The sequence below is a fragment of the Rhea pennata genome, chromosome 14 (assembly GCF_028389875.1).
Source record: "Rhea pennata isolate bPtePen1 chromosome 14, bPtePen1.pri, whole genome shotgun sequence".
Lineage (NCBI taxonomy): Eukaryota > Metazoa > Chordata > Aves > Rheiformes > Rheidae > Rhea > Rhea pennata.
This window is the reverse complement of record NC_084676.1, coordinates 216,258-228,943: the sequence shown is the minus strand read 5'-3', so window position 1 is coordinate 228,943 and position 12,686 is coordinate 216,258. Positions and strand designations below refer to the sequence as shown.

The 12,686-nt window shown below is 36.2% G+C and overlaps 1 protein-coding gene across 1 annotated transcript in view; it reads right to left on the bottom strand.

Moving 5' to 3' along the window:
* LOC134146984 (maltase-glucoamylase-like) overlaps positions 1-11,872 on the bottom strand; it is a 53,693-nt gene extending 41,821 nt beyond the window's left edge. The window contains exons 1-6 of the mRNA XM_062587681.1: positions 11,749-11,872; positions 10,674-10,747; positions 6,489-6,609; positions 6,292-6,401; positions 3,864-4,015; positions 722-893 (exon numbers count right to left, since the gene is read on the bottom strand). Of these exons, the coding sequence (XP_062443665.1) occupies positions 722-893; positions 3,864-4,015; positions 6,292-6,401; positions 6,489-6,609; positions 10,674-10,747; positions 11,749-11,872 (753 nt within the window). The remainder of the gene's footprint in view (positions 1-721; positions 894-3,863; positions 4,016-6,291; positions 6,402-6,488; positions 6,610-10,673; positions 10,748-11,748) is intronic.
* Positions 11,873-12,686: the final 814 nt, after the last annotated feature.

The following is a 12,686-nucleotide window of genomic DNA, read 5'->3' as shown; positions in this document are numbered from 1 at the left end:
TAGTCCTCAATGTACAAAAAAGAGTTTGTGTATGGGAATACAAATTAAAAAAAAAGCAAAAAATAAAATACAATTATCAGTGTAACTCGCCTTTGGTGCAAATGACTGTAAACTACATTTCTTCAGTATTGCCTATTAATAAGTTATTGCAATTAGGAGAATATGATTGAACAATATTTCTGTGTGCCAGTGTCAAGAAAATTTGGGTAAAGGTAAATATATTTCAACTTTTATAATTATCGGAAAATATGTGCCATAGAAATCACTTTGGAAAAAGACAGAAAGATTATAAACAAAATGTCTACTGACAGATCTATTTTATCTTATAAAGAAATTGTTGTTAAATGTAACTTTATTATTATTTTCTAACATATGATGCATTAAAGGAAAGATGCATGTACTATATTTACTGAATTTTGCAAACAGCAATGTATTTGGACACATCGTTATTTATTCTGTTTATCAGTAGAAACTGAAGACTGTCATATTAATATGATTACCTGACTGGCAATACTTCACATAAACATAAATATGAAAATATTTATAAAAAGATATTCTGCAGGGAACTTTAGTCGGTAACACCTAACATTCAGTAATCACATGCAGTGCCTGGTAAGGCTTCAGGGAAAATCTCAGTGGATTTTATTAAAGTAGCCACTCTGTGTGTTTGCATTCCAGAATTCATCTCCAAAGAATAAAGCATAATAAAATAAGTCCTTACTCCAGACGGGGCAGTATCTCTGCTGAACATGGGCCACGTTTTCCAGTAAACATCATGCTGGTATTGCTTATGCACATGTTCTCCCACACCATAAATGTTGCTGCTAGGTAGTTTGATTGACAGTTGTAAATACTGGTCAGCATACTGCAGTGGTCCTATGTTAGTATCAAAACTGATTAAACAATAAAAAAGTTACTTTAGCACTGACTGGAAACCACCTGCACAAAGTTACCTCCCAAGGGTTATATACAGTAGTACATTAGCAGGGCTTATTCAACACAAAAATGCCAAAGCCATTATTGTAGAAAGCTTTTGAGTCTTGTATCGCTAGTAGCTTTGCTTTGAGAATATCTTTCCCAATGAAAAGTGCTACCCTCAGTAGGTTTGAGCAAAACAGAGCAGGAGTGCAGCTCACCTTGAGTTCCTATTTACCCTCCTGTGCAGGTAAGAACTGAATAAACCCATTTTTAAAAATTACTTTAGTGCAAAAGAATTGCAGAAATGAGGAATGGCTCTAACTGTAGCCACAGAAGATCAATGACCAAGACATCATTTACCACAGGACAATGTTGCTCTTCTCAGTCCTGAATATTTCAGTAACTCTCCCTGCTGTTTGCTCTGAGGGAATCATTACTGCAGGATTAATCTCCGCAAAACCAGAAATCGTTTCTACTCCTTAGTAGAAACAATTAGTTCAGGATGGTTACAATTAGTGCAGGACAATTAGTGCAGGACAGAAACAGTGCTGGACAGCAGATTTAGATTTCGGCCCAGCTGACAGCTGAGGAGAAGGAGATGGAGAGAGACAGTTCTAGAGCAGAGTAAATCTCACACTCACTTCCTGTGTAAGTGGTCAATTTATATTCTAATACCCTTTTCCACCAAATCTTCCTGTCCTGTATCTTTTGCACTGAATACTGAATCAGCTCTTTGGGTGGCCACACACATAGTAATTGGGCAGATGGAAAATTTCAGTGAATGGCAAAACTCACAAAAATAGTCCACTTTTTACAAATCTTTTTCATCTCAGCTGCAGCTTGTGTTCGCAGGGGAGAATGAACAAGCCTAGTCCTTGCTTCTGAGTCCTGTTAGGCCAGTCAGTGCAGCAGAACCACCAGGAAGAGGAAACCATGGCTATATACTAGCTGGTTTCTCCGTCCTTGAGCAAACCAAGGGTAGATTAAAGTGATAATATAATACTCAGTATTTAAATAGTTCAAGTCCTATTTGATGGCTACCGTATCTCCCATAGTAAATTTTGTATAAAGCAGCTGTGAAGGTTCTTAGGATCATGACGTTACTGATGTTAAAAATAGATACTTCTGTATCTGCATAAACAGAACAATCCTATGATGATAATTTTGTACCTTTCACCACCCTTTCCATTATTGACAAACTACTTTTCTGAACAGGAAATTTGGAGAGCTTTAAATATTTAAGGAAAACACGATTTAATTTGTCTTTTCTACAAAAAGGATTTGAGAAACAGCAGGAAAATTTGAGCAGTATTGAAGCTGAGCTGCAGTGAGAGACTGATTCCCTAACCTACAAGATGCAGAGGAAGGGTGTAGAAAGAGGCAGTCTGCTGCAAGAGAAAGATCTGACTGATTAATTTGCTCTTCTCTTTGTTTAGCTCTGCAGAGCTATCCTAGTTGAGGGGGTGAACCAACCTCTAGACACTCTTGTACAGCAAGGATACAGGTTCTGGCCCTGTCTGGGTTCCCCTATGTGACCAAAAAGGCTTCACTGAATGTCTGATATGAGGAGACCATACCTTACTATAAAACTAGGTGGGTATCAAAACAATGCTGAGATTTTGGTCATTCACCAGATGCCATTCTATCTTATTTTAATCTTAACTATGTAATTAAATATCTCCATAAAAAGCCAAGTGAATTAGAATGCTTTAATTGCTTTGTACTTCCTAAGTAACATATTTTTCTGAGTAAGAAATCCTAGGAATTTTGGTTTTTTTACAGAAAAAAGTAGAGTGGAAATTAACATTTTTTCTTATGAAATGACAAATGAGAGAGAAAAGAAAGTTCTGATCTATTGAAGGATTTATTTTCAATAATCTTAAACTTATCAGTGTTTCCTTTTTTTTCTTTTACAATTTTAAACATTTCAGTTTCAGAAATGGACAGAGTCCAGAAATGGACAGTGTCAAGCATTAGTGAGATTTTTTTTCTTTAAAGTCATAAAATGCAGCCATTTTTTATCATATTGAATGAAAGTCTAACAAAATTTCCTTAGGAAAGAGAAACAATCAGAGCACTGTTTCAAAATGGTTCTGTTGAACTATTTTACTCACTCTCCCTTCCATCCACCTATTAAATCAATTCATGGAATACTAAATACTAAGTCCATCTATTGTGCACTCTATAACTGCAAATCAATAATTATGGAAGCTTTTAAGATAGTAAACAATACTTATAAAGCACAAAAGTAATTAAACTTGGAGGGTTGATTCAACTTATCCTAGTAGTCCGACAGGCAATAGATTGATTTAAAAAGTATGTTACTCATGACACTTTCCCCTTTTAATGAATCTTAGAGCTAGGTTGTTTGTTTAGGTTTGAGTTATTTATTTAGTTTTTAGAAAATAAAAGGATTGAAATCATTCAATAATTACTTCATTATCATTTTTATGTGACTGGCTTATCACTGGCTTGGAGCAAATATTCTTGTATTATGCGTCTGAATAGCAACCTGATTTCAGTGAGTCAGAACTTCAGAAATATTATGAAAATAAGATTCTAAAGGTGCAAACAGAAGTGCTCACATATTGTTTTAAGAACTAGGAAGGACTTCTTCTCATAATAAAGGCTCACAGAATTGATGGGAAAAAAGTACCTGTGAAGATTTCCCTAGTATCTGGGGAAAAGAGGGAATAGAGCCAGTTTGACTAGATCTAGAACATTTAAGACAGAGCTCTTCATATCACAAAATTTATGTTGAAAGTCATCAGAAGAGTCCTTTCAGAAGGATTATCAGTCAAAAGAAGAGAAGTAGCTTACATGACCAAGAGGTCATCTAATATGTGCCAACTTGGATATGTCTTAGTTATGTTGCAATAAATACTTCCAAAGAAAACAAATGCCACCGTCATTATTCATAAAAAAAAAACAAAGCAATTACTTACAGAACTCTTCCATTGCTTATTCTGGTCACTGTGATGCCAAACGGATTCTGATTAACTTCAACTTTATATTTTAAATTGGAGGCTGCAGAACCGCTGAAAGGTCCTACGTGCTCATGGGGGACTTCAAATCTTTGTGTTTTAGGATCAGTGATCTGCACACATTTAAACAACAAATGTATTAGATTTTTAACAACTTGTCATATATCATATATTTGTGGCTTAGCAAATACACTCATTATCAAAACAACATTATCACAAGAAATCACAGAATCACAGAACTGCACAGAAATCACAGAATCACAGAATGGGTAAGGTTGGAAGGGACCTCTGGAGAACATCTAGTCCAACCTCCCTGCTCAAGCAGGGTCACCTGGAGCATGTTAGACAGGATTGTATCCGGGCTGGTTTTGAATATCTCCAGAGAAGGAGACTCCACAAGCTCTCTGGGCAACCTGTTCCAGTGCTCTGTCACTCTCACAGTGAAGAAATTCCCCCTCACGTTCAGGCTGAACTTTCTGTGCTTCAATTTCTGCCCATTGTCTCTTGTCCTGTCACATGGCACCACTGAAAAGAGATCAGTCCCATCCGCTTGACACCCTCTCTCCAGGTACTTACACACATTGAGAAGATCCCCCCTCAGTCTTCTCTTCTCCAGGCTAAACAGGCCCAGCTCTTGCAGCCGTTCCTCATAGGACAGGTGCTCCAGTCCTCTGATCATCCTCGTAGCCCTACGCTGGACTCTCTCCAGTAACTCCATGTCTCTCTTGTACTGGGGAGCCCAGAACTGGACACAGTACTTGAGATGAGGCCTCACTAGGGCTGAGTGGAGGGGCAGGATCACCTCCCTTGACCTGCTGGCAACACTCTTCCTAATGAACCCAAGGATACCCTTGGCCTTCCTGGTCACAAGGGCACATTGCTGTCTCATAGTCAACTTGTTGTCTGCTTGCACTCCCAGTTCGTTCTCTGGAGAGCTACTTTCCAGCAGGTCAGCCCCTTGCCTGTACTGGTACATAGAGTTATTCCTCCTTAAGTGCGGGACTCTGAACTTGCCCTTGTTGAACTTCATGAGGCATCTGCCAAAGTCAATAAATAGCAGAATGCAAACTGTGTAAACCTAGCCAAGCTCTTTGCTTATATATATTAGTATATTTCCCTTATTGTTGATCTGAGAATGTTTTTCATATTCATATTTTTCTGTCATTTAGAATTCTGCACAATTGCATTCTCAGTTATTTCACAGGCTTTCTTCAATACTTCACTTCTAATCTTTCTCTGTGTCCAGACATTGACCATGCACAGCCAAATCCAGCCTGCCTTTCAGATTTCCTAAAAAGCAGTCCTGCTTGTGGCAGCCCTGCTTCTAGCATCAATCTCAGTTTTCTGTTCCATTGCATATTTCCATCCCTGTCCCAATTTTCTTCCTCTGCCTTCATCACTGCTTTCTTCTTACTTTCATCACCCAGCTACTTCCATATTCATATTTAACACTGCGTTTTCCTTGCTCCATATGCACTGCCCCAAGTACAAACCCAAAATAACAGGAGATTCTCTCATGGAAAAGTCCTACTCAGGCCCAGAATCTATGTATCTAGCATAATCACCATACACAAAACTGTTTTGGAAGTTCTAAAGTTTTCTGACAAAATAATTGAGATATGGCCAGAATATAAATAAAAGTAATAAATACATTTAATCCCAAAATATTTTCTCATGAAGAGGGGGAAAAAAGGCAAATAGTATGAGAACAAATCTTTTCATAGATACTGGCTTTTTTCATTCATAAATCCCACTGTATTAAACCTTGATCATATGGCTTGTGATAGTAGAGACATAAAAGAAAAACTGAGGGACTGAATGTAGCTGTAGCTCCATCCCCTCACTGTTCTGGAATCCCAGGTGATGTGTGTTGTGCAGTAAGTTGACTTGGAAGCAAGAGAGCAGGATTTCAATTGACTATGTCTGATTAGATTGAGAATGAATGGGCACTGTGCATTTAGACTTTCTAAAAAAGCTTAAAAGATGGCAGTCTGTGTCTTTGCACTTATTTTAGTTTGTGTGGTTAGATAAATGATCTGTTGGACATAGTATTCTCTTAAGTGTATGAGGATACACTTCACAGAATCACAGAATGGTTGAGGTTGTAAGGAACCTCTGGAGATCATCTAGTCCAACTGCGCTGCTCAAGCAGAGTCAGCTATAGCACATTGCACAGGATCACATCCAGGTAGGTTTTGAATATCTCCAGAGAAGGTAACTCCACAGCCTCTCTGGGCAACCTGTTCTAGTGCTTTGTCACTGTCGTGGGTGATATCCACCTCCTTATAACCTCATTGCATTTAATTTCTCCATAGTAATAGCCCCCCCCCCAAAAAAAAAAAATCTTGCCTGTACCATGAACCTTCAAATAGCATAGAAAAAAACTAACCTTGAATCGGAAGCGATTTTGTGTCTGATACTCTCCTGTGAGGAGGACAGTGTTGATATCATTTCCAAAGAGGGAAGGTGATGACAACCTTGTTAACGTAGCTTGGAAACCTTAGGAAAAAGTACACGTTTCAGAGTTACTATCTTGAAATGGACAGCTCAATTTACGTAATTCTAGGAGCTTATCTTACGACTTACCTGCTTGAGTTGTTTGCACTGCACCATCTACTCTATATCCATGGTTTGAAGAGAAAAAACACCAAGGAACATTGGTATCACTCTGGGGACTCCAGCAGCAGCCACGAAGGCTGCAGAGGCTCTGATTCAAAGGTATGAATGGCACAAGTAAACTGATGTTATACAGATCAGTTCTGTATACTAAAATAATTAAAATACACATAAGATACATTTTACCTCAAATTTCAGAAACCTATATAATATTTGCAATCAAGTCAATTCATTCTCTGAAAAAAATCTATCGGGTCAATTTGGTGGCACAGAATATAAAAAATATAGTGGTTTTTAGGATTCAAAATAGAAACATTTTAGTTTTGAAAAAGAAAAGGAGAATTTTGAACTTTCATTCTTTCTAATGCCACAAGATCCAAAGGAGAAATAAATTAAAAAAAAAATATTAAATCATTTAAGCTATGATGGATGCAATATAGTCTGATCAAAACTCATGTACTAAAAAATTGATAAAATTATAGTTGTAATTTATTTTTTTAATAATAATTTTATTTCTGAAAACAAAACAATGGCTTTTAGTACTGGCTTATAAACATCTACATATGTGCCACTGATCATCTGATGCATCGCTGGTGTGTCAGTAATCATTTTAATTTAATGTTCAAATATCAGAAATGTTAAGATTAGTTCTGTATAACCTCAAATTAAGATAAATAAACTTTTTTTAAAAAAAAACAAGCAATTAAATTTGTTGTTTAAAACATATGCCTCAGTGGAGTGGCACTAACATGTACACTGCATTTTGGCAGTCTCGTAAACCAAATTGCCTTTGCTTTGCTCTTAGAAATCAAATTACTCACCCATTGTTTACATTAATTTTAAATTTGATGGCAAGATTTGGATAATTACATCCCTTCAAGTATCCGCACATTTTCTGTCATTAAAGAAATGACACATTACTCAGTGTAATAACGATACAAAGAAATTCCCTAAGAACAAAGGGCTATATCATAAATGATCTAAGCTATCCAAGTCCAGCACAGGTACCAAGATCTCTCCCTCTATCTGCTAGCTAACAGAAAACTATTGAAGCTTTTGCTTTCTTCATCTGTCTGTGGTAAAATATTGCTGGTGTTTGTCTCATGTTTATTTTAAAATATATTGCAGCTTTTTATAGCTGGAGGAGGCCCAAAGTTGGGTCTTATTGCTGAAAACCTTGGCCCTGAGAACACTGACTTCTGGGTTGTGCAACAGAGTCCAGTAGGAGCAGTGCATATGCTTTTGTTACACTCTGAAGAGAACAAAGATAAGCCAGCTCCCAACCAGAAATAATGCAAGTGCCTAAGGAAGCACAGAGATGGAACCTGCAGAGCTAAAAACCTGAGATCTGCCCTACGTTAGCATGCTATTCAGTAGCAACAGCACTGAGCACAGAAGTGTCTATAAAACCCCCCAAGATAAACCAAGTTCACCACATAGATATACATCTCTTTCTCCTCCATCAAAGAGTGATATGATCAGAAAATATTTATCCTATCATTTTGTTCAAGTTTCACACAAAAACTGTGTTTGGAGAAGAGATACTGGTGACTCAGTTTACCCTAACGATTCACAGATATGTATATTTACTAGGGATCTGAAACACCTGTGTTCACTTCCCACCTTACCAATTCCTACCAGAAAAGGTACTTATTCCTTAGGTTACAAGCTATTTCAGAATAAATCAGAAGTAAGAAGTTCCTATTGCCTCTCTCTGAAATTCTTTTTCATATTAATGACTAATTATTGCAGAAATTAGAGCTTTATTCCCTTCTTTTCTTTCACACATAGAATACATTCACAACATAGTTACAGAGTTATTTTGTCATTTTCATTATTCTTTGCTAGACTAATGATTATTTAAATATCCCACATAAAATAAAATAGATGGAAAAACAGAGATTATCCTTAAGCCTGATTGCGCAGGTATCCCCATTCTAGTTTCATAAATACATTTTTATGTCTTCCAGCTGCCTTTAATGAATACTCTTTGGAATATTTTCAACAATTAATTTTCTCTGTGGCCACATTCTTCTACTTAGATCTAATAGAAGCTGTAGATTCATATTTTCATGAAGCATCATTTGCTGCATACAGAAATATATACAGAACAGAAGTGTAAGATCATTTATATCTAGCACAGAGAAAGGAGCAGAGTTCACTGAAAGAGTATTTGAGAAACTGTTATAAAAAATACACTGTAGATAAAGGTGTAAGTTCACCGCACTCTGTAAGCTATAAAAACAGCATAATAGATATCAATACCAAAAAAAAAAAAAAAAAAAAAAAAAAAAAAAAAAGTCAAGGAGAGAAAGCCAAAGCTGAATTAGAGATGATCTTAGATATATGGAAACATTTTATGGTGGGATAAGCTGTGAGATAGCTTCTGAACATTGAACTTGGCACCACAGATTAAAATAGCTTTAATAATAGCTTGACTATGTACTTAACTGTAATGTTACCTTTATGTAAACTCAAACAATTAATCCTGTATCAACATGGTATTATTAAAAAAAAAAAAAAAACAATAAACCTTTCAATAGTAAAGTGAAAAACTAGTGCATTCACTAGTCATAGGAGTTCATTTTGCAATGGCATGTTCTTACTGTCTTTGCTACACTTTGCTACAGCCACAACAGTGAATAGTTAACATGTATCTACACTCTTTCAGCTTTTCTATCTTCAGTAATCATTTGAATGGTTAATAACTAACTACTTTCTTCCCATGCTTCTATCCTCAGGAATTCTACTTATAAAAGCTCATTTTCTGACTTCTTTTATTCATTTTTATTCATTTTGGTTGAATGATGAAAACAAAACAGCTACTAACTTGAACTTAAGCAAATCACAAGTTTCCCAACTGCAGTTTTCATTCCAGAGAATTGATGCATGGCTGTGGTTTGAACCTCTGTCTCCTGGACAAAAGTTGTTTCCTGATTTCTCAGAGGCATAAGCCCAACTGAATTGTGTTTGTGCATGTGGGTTGTGGTAAGCTGGGACATGGCTGTGTAGGAAGTGATAGGGAATAGAAAAAGAGTAAAGCTGGGAAGGCCAGACTTCAAAAACTGGCATAAAGCTTGTACTCTTTCCTGAGAACCAGCCTGACTCTGTGGGCTCCAAGCTGGACAATGCTGGAGCAGGGTTATGATATGCCATTCCTCTACAGTGGCTACCTGTGCAGGGCCACTGTCTTCTCTGCCTTTGTCTAACTCCAGCCCTAGTCCCTGGCCAGAGACCTAACTGATTAGAAACCGTTCATTAGTGAAAATGATCATACAGGCAAATGATCATTCAGGGCTTTATAATTGGGCCCCAAGTTAGACACAGTTGTGAGTTCAGTCCACCCGTCCCTTTACTCTAAGGAGTTCCTTAGCAATATCAAACAGTCTTTCATAGCCTAAAGGTAGCCTGGGGCAGGACAAGGCTGAGAATGAGGCAGAAGCAAAATGCAGACATAAGGTCATTTGTAAACAGCTCTTTGCCGTCAGTGTGTACTTGCAGGGTGCTCCTTTCCCTGGAGTTTAATATAGTCCAGTGTATCAGGAACTTTTGAACTGTAACTAACTCTGTCAAGTCCTCTTGGTTCCCTTCCTTTCTGAGTCCCATCCCTATTTGCCCTGGCCCACTAGCAGTTTCTGGACCTTGGTCCAAACAGCCTCTCCCACTCTTCTCCTATTCCGCCACATTTTGTCCAAGCAAGGTGAAAGCCTTTTTCACCACTGCCCAGGCACATTGCCTAGCCATAGGATAGCAACATACAACACAACCTGATAGTTTCTCACAGATATTGAATCAAATGGACTGTCCTTCCATTTTGATTATCAAATTCAAGAATATTTAATACATGTGTTATTAAAATAATGAAATCTTAAGACCGATGTCTCAATCAGAAGCTTAAGGTACATCCAAATCATCCAAATCAGTTATCTCAACATTCAGACCTGCATTTGGTCCTACTTTTCTGCTTGTCTCTATATTTTGATTCTTTTCAATTATTTTAAATCAGGCATTCACAGATAGAAAAAGGACAAAAACCCACTGATCTAGTACAGATACTTTTTTTTTTTTTTTTTTTTTTTTTTTTTTTTTTGAGTTGAACATGAGGCTTTATGGTATAAAGCCTATTTTCTAATTCACTCTAAAATGTTGTCAGACCTTTGTTGCTACTTGATCCGGGATGCAGTCAATTCTCTCTGGTAAGTTTATAGCTGGACATTCTGGAGAAAATTCTGTTAGAGAAATAATGTGTTATTATCAGTATTTAAATTAGAGGACTATTTTGATTACCTCTTAAATTATTAACTGTTGAGGTTGTTCCTCACTATCTTGAAATTTTGTAATGATTAACATCAATTCAAATGAGGCTAGACTATTGCTGATGTGTTTGTTTACAAAAAGGTAGGAAATATGCAGATATTAGTTTACATGGGCAGTTCTACTAACACATCAAACTGTTCATTTTGTATTAGCTATTAACTATTCATTTTGTATTTTAATTTTTCAGCCATTTTCACCTATGAACTGTTGCAGCCTCCATGTGCAAATAGTTGCAAATGTAAAATGGAATCCTACGCAAAGCAGGATTCAATGTATTAGCACCTCTGCAAGACAAATGGTTTTTGAAGTACCAAAGCATTAGAAAGAAACAATATAGGTTTTTATGGCTATAGGTTTATCTCCATTCAATATGGCTTACTCCTGAACAGTCTCCCTCCTTTCTTAGCTCTCTTCATCACTATGCTTTATATTCATAAATATTGATTATACTCTTCCTATATTAAAAAGAATAAATGGAAGAAAAATAAATTTCAGTCTTGGGGGGAAGAGAGATTTTTTCTTTCCTTTTTTAATGGCTTTTAATGAGCCAGAAGAACCCTGAAGCTTATTTCTTATGTTCACCATTATTCATGTTATCTATAAGAAGCTGTGACTATGATTTACCTTTGGTTAATGATAAAAACACAATAATAACACCAATAGCCACAATAAAAACAATATTTCTGCAAAGTACAACAGAGAAAAGTTACTGCTCTTTTTTTTTTTTTTTGTTTGAACTTCAATGTTCTGGACAAATCTAATTCCAACAGTGATTGAAATGATTCCTATCAGAGCCAATTGGTAGCAAGCAGTTTCTGAAGATTCATGGCACGATTATTTTATCAAACAAACCTGAACAATTCAAGCTGAGGAACAATTTTCTGATTCTACAGAAGCAATGACAAATACCTACGTGTACTTTTGTGTCCAGTTTGTCCTGTTGCCAAAAGCGCAATGAGGACACAGGCCACGATCACCACCAAAATAAACAGGACAATCAGTATTATTTCTAATTCACTGAACTTCCTCTTTCCCATCTAGATACAGAGAAACATCGTTGTATAAGAAAAACAGAAGTATCAGTTTTGAAAGTCCTAGAAATTATTTGTTTTAAGTCATAGCTCCTAATAGAGGTATGAAAACAAAACAGCTCCTTGCAGACTAAGTGCAAGAATTCACATATTCAGAAAAATTCAAATAACATAGATTACTGCAATATTAAATGACTAGACAACCTCTGAAGAGTTTACTTTGTTCTCTGCAAACTTCTTTTAAATACACACAAAATAGATTTTTCATCCAAGTTTAAATAAGGAAATTCTTATATTTTACTGAAACTCCAGAACAGAAAACAAACTAAACCCTAAATTTCAGTCTTGCAAGGTTTCTTTCTTTCTTTAGAACAAGAAAAAACTAACTCCTAATTCATAAAGGATATTATTGACTAGTTACAAAAATATACTAACAAAGTAACAAGGTAAGTTACTTATTTGTAAAATAGAAGAAAAGAATATGAGCATACATCCACGTGATTACATGAATGTTAAAGTTTAGCAAAGGAAGATCTACTATGAGTAGAATGCTAACATCTGATTATATAGTGACTGAAACAAGGTAGAGTTCATAGATTTCCTTTTGTGACAAAGTCCTACAATCCAATACTGCTTCTTTGGTTGAACAACAGAATAAGGCATGTTCCACTGATGTAGAAATAAGAGACATTCCCAATGACTGCTTATCACTTTCATGTTAATATGTAGGTGTCTATGTTTAATCTTTCAATATAATTTGTAAGTGTAACTATAACACCTGCTCATCTCTGACAAGACCCCAAGAGACATTGAATATTAG